Source organism: Equus caballus, chromosome 1 (assembly GCF_041296265.1).
Source record: "Equus caballus isolate H_3958 breed thoroughbred chromosome 1, TB-T2T, whole genome shotgun sequence".
Classification (NCBI taxonomy): Eukaryota; Metazoa; Chordata; class Mammalia; order Perissodactyla; family Equidae; genus Equus; species Equus caballus.
In genome coordinates, this window is record NC_091684.1 from 125,935,925 (window position 1) to 125,954,214 (window position 18,290).

An 18,290-nucleotide genomic window follows, 5' to 3' on the forward strand; every position below is an offset into this window, starting at 1 on the left:
GTCAGAGGAGCAGTTCAACAAGGGCTAGACAGGAAGTGAAACCTAGCAGCCTTGCTGCCCTCTTATCAGAGGAGGCTCACTTGAATCTGACGGCTGTCAGTTAAAGTGGTGGGCAACAGCAATGGCAAGTGAGCGGGGGAGCTAGTGGTTGCAGGCCTGTGTGGGGCAAGTAGCAGGCCAGCAGAACGTCTGAGGGTTTATCAGGGAGTTCCTGGATGCAAAACAGCCAAAGGGGGTTTGCTAAGCTCTCCAGATGTCTTGGGTTGACTAGAGGCTGTAAGGTGCACAGCAGAGACTAGAGTGGACGCAAGCCACCCACACATCCTTCGCCAATGGAGCCTGACTCCGTGCGCAGAGAAGATGAAAGAGAGCCAACACAAAGTATAAGCCAGGACAGTCTTGAAAATGGCCTTAAGTGTGAATGTACTTCTCAGTCCACACACAAATAAATCAGATTACGATCCAAAAATCATTAATGTAGTACACCATATGTTATGGACTGAATGTTTGTGTGCCCCTCAAATCAATATGTTCACACTCTAACCCCTAACGTGATGGTATTTGGAGATATGGCCTTTGGGAGGTAATTAGGTCATGAGGATAGAGACCTGGTCTGATGGGACAGGAAGAGACACCAGACAGCTCTCTCTGTCATGTGAGGACACAGGGAGAAAGCAGCTGTCTACAAGCCAGGAGGAGAGTCCTCACCAGCAGCCAAATGGGCTGGCACCTCAATCTTAGACCTCCCAGCCTCCAGAATTGTGAGAGAATAAATTTCTTTTTAAGCCACCCAGTTTGTGGTATTTTGTTACGGCAGCCAGAGCTGAGTAACACATTATAGTCATAGAATTCAAGGCAAAAAAAATATGATTACCTGTAAGACACAGAAAGAGATTTGACAAAATCCAACACTCATTCATGATAAAAACTCTCAACAGACTAGGAATAAAAGGGAACATCCTCAACCTGATAAACAGCATCTATGAAAAAGCTACAACTAACATCATAATTAATGGTTAAAACTGAAGCTTTCCCTCTAAGACTGGCAACAAGGCGAAGACGTCTACTCACTTCTAGTCAGCATTGTCCTGGAGCTTCTAGCCAGAGCAATAAGCCCAAAAAACAAACACACAGAAAACACTTCACATTGGAAAGGAAGAAGTCAAATTGTCTTTATTCAGAGATGAAATGATCCTAAGTGTAGAAAATACTAGGGAATCCAGAAGAAAATTACTAGAATAAATGAGCTTAGCAAGGCTAAGTAAACAAAGATCAACATAAAAATAAATTATATTTTTATATTCTAGCAACAAGAAAACTGCAAATGAAATTAAGAAGACAATTTCATTCATAATAGGACCAAATAGAATAAAATATTTAGGAATAAATGTAAAAGAAATGCAAGATTGTATGTGGAAAAAGAAAACTGCTGACAAAAATTTAACATGATCTAAATAAATAGCGTCCATATTCATGGATTAGAAGATTTAATATTGATAATATTGTGTATTAGTTTTCTAGGGCTGCCATAACAAAATACCACAAACTGTGTGGCTTAAAACAAAAGGAACGGATTCTCTCTCAGTTCTGGAGGCTAGAAGTCTCAGATCAAGGTGCTGGCAGTCCATGCTTCCTCTGAAGGCTTGAGAGAAGAATGTTTCCTAGCTTCTGGCAGCTGCTAGCAATCTTTGATGTTCCTTGGCTTGCAGCTGCATCACTCCAACCTTTGCCTTTGTCATTGCATGGTGTTCTCCCTGTGTTCAAATTTCTCTTTTCTTATAAGGACACCAATCTCCGGATTAGGGCCCATCCTAATACAGTTTGACTTCATTTGAACTTGCTTACATTGTCAAAGACTCTATAATAAGGTCACATTCACAGACATCAGGGGATAGGACTTGAACATATCTTTTTGGGGAAGACAGTTCAACCCATCAGATGGCATTACTTTCCCAAACTGATCTACAGATTTAATGCAATCCCTGTCAAAATTCCAGCAGGCTTTTTGCAGAAATTTAGCTGATCCTAAAACATGCATGGAAATTCAAAGGGTCTAGAACAGACAAAAATTTTGAAAAAGAAAAAGTTGGCGGACTTATATTATCTGACTCCAACACTTACTATAAAGCTACAGTAATAAAGACAGTGTGGTATTTGTGTAAGGACAGGCATATAGATTAATGAAACAATTGAGAGTCCAGAAAGAAATCATTAGATTTACAGTAAATCTGCTTTTGAAAAAGTTGCCAAGACAATTAATAGGTAAAGAACGGTCTTTTCAACAAATGGTGATAGAACAACTGGAAATTAATCAGTAAAAAAAATTAACTTAGATCTTTTCCTCACAACATATACAACAATTAAATCAAATTGGATCACAGATCTAAAGGGAAGTGCTAAAACTGCTAGAAGAAAACACAGGAGAAAAGTCTTTATAGTTTTGGGTTAGGCAAAGAGTTCTTTTGAAACCAAAGCATGAGTCATAAAAGAAAGAAATAGATAAAATGGACTTCATTAAATGAAACATTTTTGAGCTTCAAAAAAAAATACCACTAAGAAAATGAAAAGACAAGCTGAGGACTGGAGGAAAATATTTGTAAATCAGTTTTCTGAAGAAGAACTTGTATGAGGAACATATAAACAACTCTGATGACTCAATAAGAAAAGCAATCCAATTTGAAAACGGGTAAAAGATGTGAATGGACATCACAGAAGACACACAGATGGCAAAAACGCACACGACAAGATGCTCAACATCATTAGGAACTAGGGAGATGTAAATCAAAACCACAACGAGATATTACTACGTGCTCTCTAGGATGCCTATAATCAAAAAGACAATCACAAGTGTAGGTGAGGATGTGGAGAAACTGGATCCTTTATACATTTCTAGTGGGAACATAAAATGATACAGCCACTTTGGCAAATAATTTGGCAGTTTTTTAAAAGGTTAAACCTAAGCTAACCACATAAACCAGCAACTCTAGTCCCAGAAAATTAAGAAGAGTGAGGACTGATGTCCACACAAAGCTTGCACGAGAATGTTCGTAGCAGTTCATTATTCTAACCAAAACTGGCAACAATCCGAATGCTATCCATTGGTGAAAAAGCAAAATGCAGCATATCCATACAATGCAACACCATTTAGCAATTAAAAGGAATAGAATACAGGCACATGCCCCACGTGGAGGAACTTCAAAAATATCATGAAAGACGCAGACACAAAAAATGCATATTATATGATCTCGTTTATATGAAATGTCCACGAGGGCAAATTTATAAATACAGCAAGCAGATCAGTAGTTTTCTGGCATTGGGGTAGGGCAGGCAATGACTGTAGAAGGGCTTGAGGGAAACTTCTGTGGTGACGAAAATGTTCTAAAACTGGATTACGGTTGCATAACTACATATTAACTATAAATCAGTAAATTGTACATTCACAATGGATGGATTTTTATGGTATGAAAGTTATATATCTATAAAGCTGAAAAAAAAGTGTGAAGTTACTGCTACACTACAGCAGATGTGTTGAAGATGCCACAGCAAGGAGAAAAGGCAACCAACTCCACCTGTGTAAGTGGGGCAGGAGCCAAGGACAGACAGGGAGAGCAGGGCAGAAAGGACTGCACAGATTTATTTCTTCAACAAATACTGTCTAGTCTGTTCCAGGTGCCTGAGGACGAGTCAGACACAGAGCCTTACGCTTGTAAAACTCACATGTTAAAGGGGAAGACAGGAAATAAGCAATAATAAACATAATAATAAAAATGAAATACACTATCTATAGAGACAATACTTGAGTTTAATATAAAGGATGAGATTCCTCAGGCAGGAGAGAAAGGAAGGGCAGTGCAGGTACAGGACACAGAACAAGTGGCCCAGCAAACCTAGGGCATGTCGTTCCACTGTGTTCAGGGAGTCCTACAGCTGGAAGAGTACAGAAAAATGACTGGAGAGGGCAAGGAAAAGGTCAAAGTAGGAATCAGAAGTGACTCTTACTGTTTCATCTAATTCTTCTGCACAACATAGGTACTTTCACTGGCACAGAAGAATTTTTGGGACTAACAGTGCCTGACAGGTGGTAAGTGCTCTAAAAATGCTTGCCACTATTTCTATTATTAGTATTATGGTGCTATCGAGTCTAATTACTAAATTCTACAGTCTACCCACAAAGCTATATAAAATGAATCAAGAAGAGATCTAAGAAAGATCTGCCCCCTTTTCTTTCAAAATGGCCCTTGCAGGAACAATCCTCCGAAGTGTGTTTCTAATTCTTAGGGCATGAATTCAGAGCACTGCAGCTCTCTCTTTTCTAGAAATACCTTCATAGCCCTTCCTTAAACTGATGGACAGTTTCAAAAATTATCTAAAGCTTTCTTCCTTAGGATATCAATCCCCACAGCATAGACAAAGGGAAAGCCTACCAATAATATAATACTCCACAGAGGTTACTGTGAAGATTAAATGAGTGTGCAATAAACAGTTAATTCAGGAGGCCTGGGTTGCCCAAACCCTGAACATCTCAAAGGAGATGGCCCTGGACTGGCTCCTGAGAGATGACCTCGGAGCCCTTGGAATAGCCTGCTGAGAATAGTGCTTTTGTATGTCAGAGGCTTTGGGCCACACTGTAACAGCCTGACCAGAGTTTATGCTAACAATTTGACTTATGAGAATGCTTGTTTTCATCGGCCAAAGTCCTCGGTTTGACCTCTGTGGGGCTGGAGATTGAGGAGCTAAGGTCAGTCACAAGGGCAGCGCACGTCCATGTGACTGAACCCCAACAAAAACACTTTTGTTGGCTCAGGTGAGTTTCTTTGGTTGGCAACACTTTGTATGTGTTGTCACTGGGGGAATTAAGGGCATCCCCATGAACTCCACTGGAAAGGGACATATGGAAGCTTGTGCCTGGTTTCACCCTATGCATCTTTCCCTTTGCTCATTTTAAGTTTGTATCCTTTCACTGTAATAAACCATAACAGTGAGGATAGCAGCTTTTTTTGTGTTCTATGAATCCTTCCAGCAAATCATCAAGCCTAAGGGTGGTCTTGGGGACCCATGACTGAATATAACAGTGCTTGGAACAGCACCTGGCATCTAGTAAGTATTATATAGGTAGTTACTATTACCATATGCTGATGATGATAGCCATTTAAAAATTTTAATATAGCTAGACAGTGCTATTTGTCCCAATCTCTGATCTCATTTTCCATAGTAGGTTGGGACTGAGAAGATGATTAAATAAGAACATGTTTTTTCTTTCATTACAAGCCTGAGGCGCAGTGGGTTTGATGGCATTATTTAAGTCAATTTCCAGGAGATTCTGCTCTAGCCAGTAGACAACACTAAAACACAATGTTTAAATATTAACAGAAACAAACTGAAAATAATCAGATTGGAAACGGTAAAATACACAACAGAGACCTCACAATATAATGCATACCTTTATTTCTTTTATGCTTGGAAGTGATGCATTTAGAAATTCCTCAGTTAATCTCTTCCAACTAGCAGCTTTGCTGAGATCAGAATGAATGATGAATTTTTCATAAATTCTAAAATATATTAAAAAAATCTACTGTTATAAAGCTATACTAATAAAAAAAATTCTTGGGCTGGCCCCATGGCCGAGTGGTTAAGTTGGCGTGCTCTGCTTCAGTGGCCCAGGGTTTCTCTAGTTTGGATCCTGGGTGCGGACATGGCATCACTCATGAAACCATGCTGAGGCAGCATCCCACAGGCCACAACCAGAAGGACCCACAACTAAAAATATACAACTATGTACTGGGGGGCTTTGGGGAGAAAAAAGGAAAAATAAAATCTTAAAAAAAAAATCCTATAAGAAAACATTAATTTCTGAATCTATACATACATATAAAACTGACTTACCCTTCTATTGTCTTTTCCACCTTGTGGCTGTTGACATCCAAGAAATGATGAAATCTAAAAGAGGAAATGTAATTCTTATATCAATTTTGTTATACAGCTAAGTAGATTAGTCTCATAGCCCTCCACACCCCTCCAGACCCCGTATACCCAGCTGTACGTTTCCAGGAGTGCATCTCTCTCCCTGCATCTCTCTACTGTCAAGGCAAACAGCACTGCATCTCAGAGACTGCTCAAGTACCCTTTCCGCAAGACACAGGCCACCCTGAGCCTCCCCAATCCCGTCCTCTGGCTCCTTTGTCTTCCCAAAATGCCCTGTGTCTAAGTTCAGAGCACATTCTATATCAGGGTTCTGAATCTGTTTATTGCCACAGTGAAACCCAGTGAAACCTAGGGACCCCTTCTCAGAACAATGCTTTTAAATCACAAAGGAAACCAAGTATACTGAAATACAGTATTTTTAAAAGTTTGTGATATAGTAACAGACATATTTCTTTATTAAAGCACTAAATAACAAGATATAGCAGTGGGTCTATAACTACCATTAAAGTAACAGTAGACAATACTTAGAAATACATGCATCTCTACCAGTGACACAGTCACAGGTAAGCTAATACTGCTTGTTGCTTACCTTCCTAACTGAAGGAAACCCTACTTTTCAGTTAGAGGTTAGTGTAGTTATTTTCTTGTCCAAATTCATAACATCCGAATTCTATCTCCAGGCCCTTGGGTTCAGAACTATTCTACATCATATGTAATTAACTTTCGTCTGCCTTCTTTAAGGATAGAAGCTATATCTCACTTATCTCTGAATTCTAGGGTCTAAAACATGTTCACAATTTTTAAAAACGCAAACATGAATTGTTCATTTTTGCGATGGACTAAAGCATCATAAAATTATAGTATAGTTCACTCAACTCTTATTTTCCACTTTTTAGTATTAAAGGCAACAATCTGTACTTAAAAGTAAATTACACTAATAAATAAATAATCTATCTAATTCTATCCCAGTAAATGGCTGAGTGGAACACCACTTTACTTATTACAATTTAGTTTTTCAACATGTAAAATGTTTCTCCCAACTCTAAAGTGATGTCGACCTACCTATCGCCATTTAGAAATATTAAGAAATTATTTGGGTTACAGCATTTAAACTTCTCTGTGTTATATGACTTAGGCAGGTACTGTTATAGCTATAAGTTACATTTAGGAACTGAGTTTATTTCAGAAACTAGGCGGCCTTTTAGACTCATTGTCTATTCTCATTAAAAACCAAATAGGCATTTTTACGTATGATCAGTTTGATAAACAAGATTAGTTTTTTAAAAATTGTTTACTATTCAAGATTTCTACTGAAATTAGACTATTATCACTAATATTCTTCTAGTAATAATTCCATTATAGTCAACAATCGTAACAGTATTGTTTAATTTACATCTTTCATAAACAAAAATGGGAGCTCTGACTTCACCTAAGTGTGTAAACTAAATAAATCCTTAAAAATTAATTACATGAGAAACTGTTGTTAGCTTAGAGTTCCATGTGCCAGGAACTATTCCAGGTGCTGGCATAAGAAATGAACAAAACAGACCAAGACGCCCGATCCTGGCAGAATTTGCATTCTACTTGGAGGTGGGGGTGAGGAGACAGTGAACCACAGATAAGTTTGTCAATGTGTGACACCATGCATTTTGGAAAAAGAAAGAGGAAAGCAGGGTATGGGAGACGTGGAGTGGCCCGAGCAGGGTGAGGAAGTCGGTGAGAATACGGTTTTAAATAGGATGTCATCATTACTGTGCTCTAACACTTCACGTACCCAACCCTTCAGACAGGTGGAGCTCTGTGTACCGCCCTCGGGGCAGTGGGTGGGGCGGGGACCAGGACAGACAGACCCACTCTAGGAACTCGGTTCCAAAGCCGGAGGCTGACCTCCACCGACCCACAACCCGCTGCTTCAGCACGCATGTCCCCCGCTTCGGGACCCAGTGGCACGAGGGGCCCAGAGCTGTGGCGGCAGCAGGGAGCGCAGGAGCTCTGCGAGGGTCGGGCCGCGCTCCTGGTCCCGCCTGACTCCTTCCTGTCCCCGGCGCCGCGCCCCTCACCTGAAATTGGACAAGACGAAGTGCAGGGCGAGCTGAAAGTCTGGGCCCGCCTCGTCCCGTAGGCCCGCCACACGGCGGACGAGCTCGCGCACATCTTGCTCCTGCTGTCGGTCCAGCCGGCTCCAAAGCAAACACGGCCGCGCCATGCCTCTGCTCTCCCGCCGTTACACACTAGCTGGAGCCGCTATCGCGAGAGTTCGCGCTGCCGCCGCGTTGTGCCTCTGAGAGGCTGCGCTGCTCTCGCGAGAGTTCGCGCTCCCGCCGCGTTTAGCCTAGGCGCTGATCCTTGCTGGAGGCCTAGCTGTGCGTTTTATAGTCTCATCTAAGTTTAGCAGTGTCCTCAAAGGGCTAACCGTTATTATTAACATTAATAGTAGTCTGTGGTTAACCTTGGTTGGTGGTTTAATTTGTGATGTTCTGAGAGCAGTCAGTTCGTTCTCATTCAGTGTATCTATTTTGCACCCGCGTGTTCAGGTACCATGACAGGTTAGTTGTCCCTCCTTCTCCAGGCTTCACTTTCTTCCTTTAGAGGTCATCTCTGATGATCTCTCAGTTCCCCTCTGTCTACACAAGCAACACTATATGGTCTACACTGCAGCAGGCGTTGGCAAAGCAGGTTGTGCGGCACACAGGTGAGCGCTGCCCCTCCCAGCTCTCACGGGCTTGTGACTCCGAGTGGCCGAAGGAGGGCTCTGTAAACCGTGTTGACCAAAGGTGGGGTGTCATCTAATTCAAACTGTAGCTGTCAACTTTCCGTTAGCTATTGCTCATAACCATTCTGAAAGCTGTTACATAGACCGCTTTATTTTTTTCTTTTAGGGATCTAGATTTTCATGTGTTTTATTATATTGTGTTTCTGTAGTAATAGATAGCTGATAAACAACTATCTTGGTCCATTTGGACTGCTGTAACAAAGTACCACAGACTGGGTGGCTTATAAACAACACAAATTTATTTCTGACAGTTCTGGAGGCTGGGATTTGAGATCAGGGTGCCAGCTTGGTTTGGTGAGGGCCCTCTTCCAGGAAGCAGACTTGTGGTTGTGTCCTCACATGGTGGAAGGGGTAAGGTGCCAGGGCCTCTTTCACAAGGACACTAATCCCAATCATGGTGGCTCCACCCTCGTGACATAATCACATCCCAAAGGCCCAGCCTCCTAAAACCATCACATTGGGCATTGGGATTTCAATATATGAATTTTGGAGGGATGCGAACATTCAGACCATAGCACCTCCCTAAGACATAGACTGCATATGATTGCACAAATCCCGTAAGGAGAAAATCATGTGGTAGAAATGATTCTACAGAGTGGAATTTATACTCTCCCTGGGCAATCTTTCGTTCTCCAGTTTCAACTATCTGTGTGTTTATAACTCTCAAATCTGTGTATGCAGCTTGCATATTTCTTAGCACCCCAAATCTATAATTGCTTGTTGTACATCTCAAAAAATCAAAGTATACATGTGTAGTACGTATGTCTCTACCTACCTCCCTGTCCAGCAGGTAGGTTTTGGCTTCTGGAGGGAGATTTAGAAAACTTTCAATAGGGCACTCCCAATGACTTGGACTTACTAGGACCTGAGCCACTCTCCCGGGCCTCCCTGGCTGGACTGGGCCAGTGTCCCTTTCTGGTTGGAGAAATTTTCCAGAGGTGGCTCTGACGACTGAGCCCCATTTAAAACACCATTAAGCCCTAGACACCTTCTGTGGTTGGCCCCGGCTGGTCACCTCCTCTACAGGGGATGCAGAAACGTTTTTGGAAATTACATACGAAGACAGGATGGCAAACAGTCCTGGCACACTGCTACGTGTCCCTTGCTGGCAAGGGCCAGTGTGGCCTCCAGAATGGACTTTGGATAAATTTTCTGGAAGTGCATGCAAAACCAGGTCTCATGCACGACTGCAGCCTGGCCAAAGGAGCTGTCCACACTTTTCTTGTCCAGCCTGTCTCAATGCCCCCCTTGGAGGGACTTAGAAATATTTAAGGGGTGTCTCTGTCGAATATCCCCACACATGTGCCAGTCTAGGGATACCTAGCACAGGCCTACATGCCAGGGCAAGTCTGTCCTGGCTTCTGGAGGGGTCTTAAAAAAATTGGGGGAAGTGTAATGTCCTTCCCTTCATCTGTGACCAGCCTGAAGTGATGTCCATCTCTGGAGGGGAAATTTGAAATATTTTTGGGAGATACAGCCAATGACCAGGACTGACACAGAACTTTGGGCAGCCCAGAGTACACTTCCCAGGCCTGTCTATACTAACTGGGCTAGTCCTGGCCTTTGGAGGGGGAATTAGAAACTTTTTGGGTGGGGCTCCCAATACCAGGACCCATTCCGGCTCCTCCTCCAGGCTTCTCTGCCCTCCTAGGCCTTTCCATGCCAGAGAGAGACTTAGAAATATTTTGGGGATGCCTCCAAAGGCCATTTCGCAGGCAGGACCACAGCCGGGCCGAAGTGTCCTTCCCAGACTCGCAGGCCTGCCCTGGTGATTGCCCCCTTTGGAAGGAGACATAAAAATTTTCAGAATGTGCATCCAAGTGGGGCCATGGCCAGAACTTGGGTGCCCCCCAGGCCTCCCTGTCGATCTGGGCTGGCACCTGACTCTGAAGTAAACAGGTGCCCCCCCAAAACATTTCTCAATCCCTCTACAGTGGCTGAGATGGAAACAGCCTGCCAGGGAGGCCTGAGAAGGGGCCCTGTGCCTTGCCACAGTCCCACAAGGGCCCTGGCTGTCAGAAGCACCCACCTGAGTGTTCCTAAATCCCACTCTGTTGGCAGGGACTGACCCAGTCCAGAGAGGGAAGCAGGGGAGTGTGGAGTGGACACAGCCATGGTCCTGCATGGGCCCAAGTCATTAGTGGGCCTCCAAAACATTTCCAAGTTGCCCACAAAGGGGGGGGGCGGGGGGCGCTGCCATGAGCCTGGCAGGGAGACCTGAGAGGGCACTAAGGGTTAAGCCCTGGTCCTATGTAGTTTTGGTTATTGGATGGCCCCTGGATGTCTGCCTCTGGAGGATGTGGGCACTGGCCTGAGCCAGCGAGGCTTGCCCAGGGAGGGTGCCTTGTGAGGTCTAGCTTTTGGGGTTTTTTTGAGGAAGATTAGCCCTGAGGTAACATCCACTGCCAGTCCTTCTCTTATTTACTGAGGAAGATTGGCCTTGAGCTAACATCTCTGCCCATCTTCCTCTACTGTATATGTGGGACACCTGCCACAGTATGGCTTGATAAGTGGTGTGTAGGTCCGCACCCGGGATCTGAAATGGCAAACCCTGGGCTGCCAAAGCAGAACGTGTGTGAACTTAACTGCTAGGCCACTGGGCTGGCTCCATGAGGTCTAGTTTTTGATCTACCCCTGAAACCTTTTTCCACGTCTCCCTCTGTAAGTGGACAACAGCCCATGACCGACATGGAAGCCCCAGAGGGCACCTTGGTCCCAGCCATGATCACCAGATACCCCTTGCAAATGGTGATTGGTCTGAGCCAGCCAGAGAGGCCTCAGGAGACTGCCTACATGGCCCCATGTAGGACTAGTCATAGAAGCCAACCCTAAAACATTCCTAAGTCCCAATCCAATAATGGGGAGCCAGTGAGAACCAAGAAAAGTGTACCCAGGCCTGGTGGTGTCCTACATGGGTCACTGGATGCAGCCCCCCAAATATTTTCATGTCCCTCGCTAGAGAAGGGGACACTGCAGGCAGGTGAGATACACTCTGAGATCACACCCCATGCTCATGGAGGTCCTGTGTATGGCCAGCCATTGGAGGCAGCACCCAACAAATTTTCTAAGCTCTCTTTGGTGGCAGATTCTGGCCTGGGGGGGCCAGGGAGCTCTGTGGAGGTGTCCCAACCGTGGTCAGGCGACATGGGCCTGGTCACCTGATGTGCCTGTGGAAAACATTTCTAAGTCCTCTCTGTGAGTGGCACTGGGCAGGAATGCCAGGGAATGGTATCAGGGCCCCAGAACAGTCTTACATGGGACCTGGTCACAAGACATGCCTCTCAAAATTTTTTCTAAATACACTTTGGAGTCAGAGACCAGCCTGGGATGGACAGGGAGGCCCTGTGATGGCACTGTGTTGGCCATAGTCCTAGGTGTAGCTTGGTGGTCAGATGTGCCTCCTAAATATTTTTCCATGTCTCTGCAGTGGCCAGCCAGAGAGGTCTGTGGAGAGGTCACTGGTCTGGCCACAGTCCTGCATTGTCCCCTGTCATCACATGTCCCTCTAGGAAATGTTTCCGGGTCCACCTCTGCACTAGACAGGGAGGCCCTGAGAGGGTACCTGGGACTGGCTTCCCACTGCCAGTGTTGGGAGCACCTCACGACACATTTCCTGGAGGCCTGGAATGATCTGGCTGGAGAGGGGTGACCATTGGGTGAAATTGTCCAGGCCCACCCACACTCCCATATGGGGCCTATCCTCTGTATTGGTGGGAACTGGCCATCCTGGGAGGCCCAGGGGGAGAGGACTGCAGAAACTATGGCACAGAACAACTCTGTCCAAACCCCTGCACTAATGACTTGACCAACTCTAGCCTGGCTTCTGGCAGCACGAGGCTATGTCCCTAGGATGATCCCAGCACTGCCACCCCCCAATAAAATGCCTGAGAGAGCTCAATGCTGACAGGAAATTTACTATTTGTTCTAGCCAACACCTCATGATAGGCCCCTGCACTGCTTTTCTTAGAGCACTTGCTAAAAGGGCCTGTAATTGTGAGTACACATCTCTTGCAGCTCAGAAGCATCTCTCTTAAGGACCTGAGAGCCATTTCTTGGAAATGTAATTGTTAGAAAAGGATAAGACATCTGTCTCCCAGTCTCTGTGGGAAGGCAGAATCCTAACTTCCATAATTGCCGCTTGTTAAAAAACAAAGTTCAACTGGGTAAATTTGAAGATCTAATTGGCTTTATTAAATGATTCATGATTTGGGCAGCATCTCATGTGGCAAGCAAAGAGATAATCCAAGGGGATAAACAACATGGAAGGCTTTTATAGTAAGGATGACAGAACAAGGAAAGGAAGTCATCAGCAAGGAAAAAGTGAAAGCTTATTGGAGGAAAGTAAAAGTTTAGGTGATGACAACTTCTCATTGGCTGAGCTATGGTGTTTACCATTGGCTGGGCTTGTTGTGGGCAAGAAGGAAGTCTTCCTCCTGCTGGAGCAGTGAAGTAGTTGCATTTCCTGTTGGGGTCTGTAATTGGTAGTTTTCTGTTTGGAGTAATTGACAATGAATGGTAGAATGTGAGAGCTCTCTCTACAGGCCTTCCAGACTCCAATTTTAGTTGAGATTTCCTTTATTAATGTCAACAGCTTTTCCCTTTTGATCAAGATGTTTCTCCAAAAGCATTGCTGATCAAGACTCAGGTTTTTCTAGTTCTGTAGCCTCCCTCCCTTAGAGCCAGAGTGTACCTTTCCTGGGTGTCATGTCCCACATTGGAGGGAAAGTACATGGACTGGAAACTGCTCAAGCCACATTTGAGTAACAAGGAAGGATGGTAGGAAGAACTCTCAGGCATTTCTTATTCAAAGTCTATATTGAAGGTTGTAAGCATTGGACATTATTTTGAAGCTCTGAGTTAGCATCATGTTATTAAGCATGTCATTTTTGTAAAAGTTTGACAAGCAGTAGATACAGAACTTAACAACAAGTATACAGGGCAGAATTAAAAACAACTTAACAAACCCAATTTGTAAGATGGTTCTAAACCAGAGCACAGACCTGAAGGTAACCAGCTAAATAGATAAACAGATCATAGGTTGTCAGGTGAAATTTGTTGTAGTCAATGTGCTTGTTCTCTAATTTTACGCAATTAGATTTTTACTTCTCCAAAGGCATTTACCCATGTGCAGCAGGACACACTTGCTATTGCACAGAAATCTCCTTGCTCTGCAAGGAGATAATCAAGGGCTATATAATTACAAAAAAACATTTTAACCAATGAGTCAAGGCGTCATTGCTGAGCCAAAACTGCTTTGGCTGTGGAATCAGCCAACTCTTCTAATATTAGGAAGAGATTTCTGATCATTTGTTCATTCGCACTTGATCCATGAAGAGAAAGCTCTCCCTGTGAAGGAAAAGTGAGAATCACACACACCTCCTGGAAGTTCTCATCTAAGGTGGTTATAGAGGTTTGATGGGATTAATCAATGGGAGGCCTCTATTTTGTTATAGAGAGAGAATAGAAGAGTGAATACCTTTTATTCTCCATTTGTCAAGGCAATGAGTTGCCCAGGCATAAAGGCCGTTACCAAAACCTCCACATATAAAAATATAGCTAGGAGGTGTGCATAAGGCTCCTAGAGAAGTGATGACATTCAAGGACCTCGTCATTGGTATGATATAGAGGCAATAACATCATTCAACTAAGACTCAGACGTTATATTATTGCATATTGCCAGGATTATGGATCTGGTAGGTCAGATATTGCTGGTAGACTGTTTTCACAATTTTGTAGAAGTCTCTCCACCAATGTTAATTTATAATTTGAGTCATCTTAAATGCACTATGGCAGTGAAAGAATGCAAAAACTGAAAAATGGGGTTTGCCAGGGAGCCAGGAAGAACCAAGCAACTGTCTTGGGTTTCCCATAGCCTTGACTGTTCATTTAGTTTACAGCCATTGTTGATCCATCCTAATTTCACTGACTCAGGAGCAGACTGTTACAAGGACATCAGGATGGCAAAAGTCTGGGAATGAGGGGTCAATTTTTTGCAGAAGCAGAATGGATTCATCTACATGTGCTAAAATCTTTATAGATTCTGTTGCTGCTATCTTTGCATGAAAGTCAGCTATCATATGTTCCTGAAACACAAATTCAATCCTTTTCATGTGAGTGTCAATTTTGATGACAGACATTTCAGTTTTATGATTTTCCTTTCTATCAATCTTCTTGAAGATGAAGCATCTTTGCAGAGGCATTAGAGTAACTACAAGTGACAAAAGACTTTTAAAAAGGTTTATTATAATGCAGTTGACAAAGAAATTTGGTTATTTCTGTGATGTACAACATTTTAAGATACTAAGTAGAGTTATGACTGGTAACATTATATCAGGATTTTAGGAATTTCATGCAATTTCTAGAACACTTATATACCCAAATAGATACAGCATACAGAAGGATTCCAACATTAGCCAGCCCTGACCATACGCAAAATTTCTTTCCTGTGTTATTTCCAGTAGTTTTAATTATATGTTAGAACTTCCAACCCTTGGAAACTTTTAATTTCTAGTGAAAACTAAAGAAGTAAGCCATTATGAACTGTCTTTTACATTAGCAGGCTTATAAACACTATTTATAATTTCTAAAATACATGCTTTTTCACAGCAAAATTCTCAGCATGACACAAGACATTGTTACTGAACCAAAGTGGGTTAGCCTCCCGGTGAGTTAAAAGCAGCCTCTCTACCAGAAGTAGTTGGCACACAAAGTAGGGCGTATTTGCAGCAAATAGGAGGCCACATGGAATCATGTCCAAAGTCGTGGGTGTCCTTGAACACAGGACAGCAGGGGCCTTTTATTTCAGATAGGGGATGAATATTCAAAAGGGGGAGATGGGTATTCACTTGTGCAGGCTCACTTGGAAAACATGTTTCCACATACACTGCAGGTTATGGTAATAAGGCCTAAGCTCCTCCTGGAGAGGAGATCTTAGCATTAAAAATGAGGCAAAGGTCATTGGCATTGCTCCTGTGGCTTGGTCTGGTTCAGGGTGGTTGGTGATTGCATCTCTTAACATAAAAAAAAAAGAAAAACCAATTTGGAGAAAAAATTAAATGCTTCCAAAGCCTTCCTTGAGTTCCTTGGGGCAATTAGTTGGTGACAATGTTTGCTCATAGACCCAACTTTTTCTTTACTTTTTCTGCAATAAGAAGCCCAAAGTAGAGAAACCTATCTTCAGTAATTAATTTTCAATATTTTATCTTATTACTGACAAGAGATTTTCACATATTGGGGTATGTGGGGTGACTCTTCTAAATCAAAACTTATTCAACTTGAACTAAAAAAACAAAGGCCTGATTTATGGCCTATCAAACACATATTGTACATCTGCTTTAACTGTTAACATAAGAATGCATCTTCTTCTCCTAAGAAGCCAGTAATGCCCTATTGATAATGCCCATATTAGTACTCCTAAAATAAAGCCCCTTTCTCAACATCAGGGTCATGTTGACCTGCTAATTTGCAAGTGAATACCTCTTTGAATCTTTGATGAATATGTATCCTGAGTGTGTTTAATGTACATTCTTTGTTCTAAAAAATTATGACTGTACTGAAAACCATGCTTCTCTGAAATGCTTGCTTCCTTTCTAGAAAAGGCCTTCCTGGGTTATAATCCTCACTCTGGCTCAAGTAAAACTCACCTATCTCTCTTATGTATACAATGGTTATTGGTTATTTTACATTGATATTAGGGAATGATCTAGATATTCAATAAGTCTCTATGATTTAATTTAACTTAGCCAAACTCTAATGTTTTACATTGCCAAAAAGACTTGGGAAACTTATTTGAAAAGTTTGCCTAAAAAAATCTTTTATTTAACTTACATTTAAGTTACTTACTCTTAATGATGCAGATTTTAGGCTGGTTAATTTTAAAACTGCAGATGAGAAGCAGGCTCTGAGGACTGGAATTTGCTTGCCCTTTGAGAGACATTTGCATTTGTGAAGGAAGTCTCCATGCCTCCTTCTCTGCGCCAGGAGGAAGGGGGGATGGCCTTATCTCTGGAAAGTCTTAATGGGGAAGGCAAGGACTTAAGTTGGGTACTGTCTGGCAACCTCATGTAACTGACCCCCACCCCCAACATCCTCCTTTGTCTTTAGTTGAAGATAGTATTTAGGGTGGTGGCTTCTGGCCTTTACTTAATCCGATTTGGTTCTTATCTAAAAGTTATAGGACCACCCAATAGCCAGACCCCACCTGCACTGATACCATTTTAACATTTTTTCATATTCTTTCCTTTGTCTTGTAAAGAGATAACTCACGTACCTATGCCTTAAATTTAGCCTTACCCTCCACCCATGTTGGCAGCAGCAGCTCCCCATGACAGCAGCATCTCTGACTGCCCGTGGGTCCTGTCCCCATGCAGCAGCTCTGCCTGCCCATGGGTCCTGTCCCCATGCTATTCCACACTATTCTCTAAATAAAAGAGCACTACTGCCAGATCTTGAGAGTCCAAGAAATCTTTCTTTCGACTCTTCAGCTCACCGACCCTGCATCGTTAACAATAAAGTTTAGCTTACTTATGAAAACTTCATCATACTGAGTTATTTTCTTGTTGACAAATTTGTAACACTAGGTAGAATACAAGTATTCTATCTAATGCTGATAACTCTAAAGACATGTCTGTTTTAATTAAATCAATGAACTTAAAATAGATTTGATTTACTAAAAATTATCTTAGATCACGTGCACTTGAAAGAACATTTGCATTAGTTTTATATTCATGAGAACTTTAGAAAGCCCAATCCTTCAAAGTACTTGCCTTCAACCCAACTAAATAGAACTCTTTTACTTATCAATTTTAGCAATACCATAAGGATGTAGAAAAATATCTCACATTTACAACACAAATATATATGTCTATGTATATAGGTCTACATCTGTAAACAGATGCAAACAGAGATCTTATACCTTTTGTTATTGCTAGTGTTTGTGGAGAGGACATTTAAGATTTTTTATTAACCCAATTTCCAACTACCTCCCTCCATTCTGATGAGAAATATTTGCATTTCAAAGAATGGCTCTTAGGTCCTAGAGAAGATGGGGATAGAAAATTTACATCACAGAGGTGCAGATTAAATGCAGGACAATTCTATTTCCAACATCCTGAGCTTTCTAAGCATTTTGAGAAGAACAGGTAAGGTTTAGGGAATTGGCAAAAGGGTGGGTAAACTTTGAACTTCTAGAGCCACACGTTTGGATCTGTAGAGGTTTACAAGACAAAGACAGTTGTTTCCTGTTCTCCAAAGACTTGGAGTGCAGCCTGAGTGATAGAGCCTGTTATGCCCTTCCGATTATCTTACCTCCAATTTGCTCCAATTTTAGCATGGGGGAAGTCCAAAAAACAATTCCTATCAGGCTCTGAATATCACTTTCCAATTCGGCCAAATTTCTGATCATAAAGTTATTAAATCCTTTTAAATATCTTGTCAGGTTTCAGCTGGAACAAACAGTAAATATTTCTGGCATCAAATAACTCCATTAATTTTAGTTTTCATTTCCCCTTGCCTGTTTAATAAATTAACCCATTTACAATCACAACAAAAAGAATAAAATACCTAGGAATTAATTTAACCAAAGAGGTGATGAAAG

At 42.4% G+C, this 18,290-nt stretch overlaps 1 protein-coding gene across 16 annotated transcripts in view; it reads right to left on the minus strand.

Annotated features, from left to right (window-relative positions):
- The window catches only part of TUBGCP5 (tubulin gamma complex component 5), a 75,975-nt gene extending 67,762 nt beyond the window's left edge, over window positions 1–8,213 (minus strand). For 12 of the 16 annotated variants that reach the window (XR_011424565.1, XR_011424552.1, XR_011424567.1 and 9 more), the window contains exons 1-3: window positions 7,983–8,178; window positions 5,884–5,937; window positions 5,441–5,549 (exon numbers count right to left, since the gene is read on the minus strand). Coding sequence is in view for 6 of the 16 variants with exons in the window: in XM_070231571.1 (XP_070087672.1) it covers window positions 5,441–5,549; window positions 5,884–5,937; window positions 7,983–8,128 (309 nt within the window). In the remaining 10 variants the exon portion in view is untranslated. Of the gene's footprint in view, window positions 1–5,440; window positions 5,550–5,883; window positions 5,938–7,982 lie in introns of all 16 variants that reach the window. The other 4 variants (XM_070231626.1, XM_070231637.1, XM_070231615.1 and 1 more) reach the window with 3 other exon arrangements.
- Window positions 8,214–18,290: the final 10,077 nt, after the last annotated feature.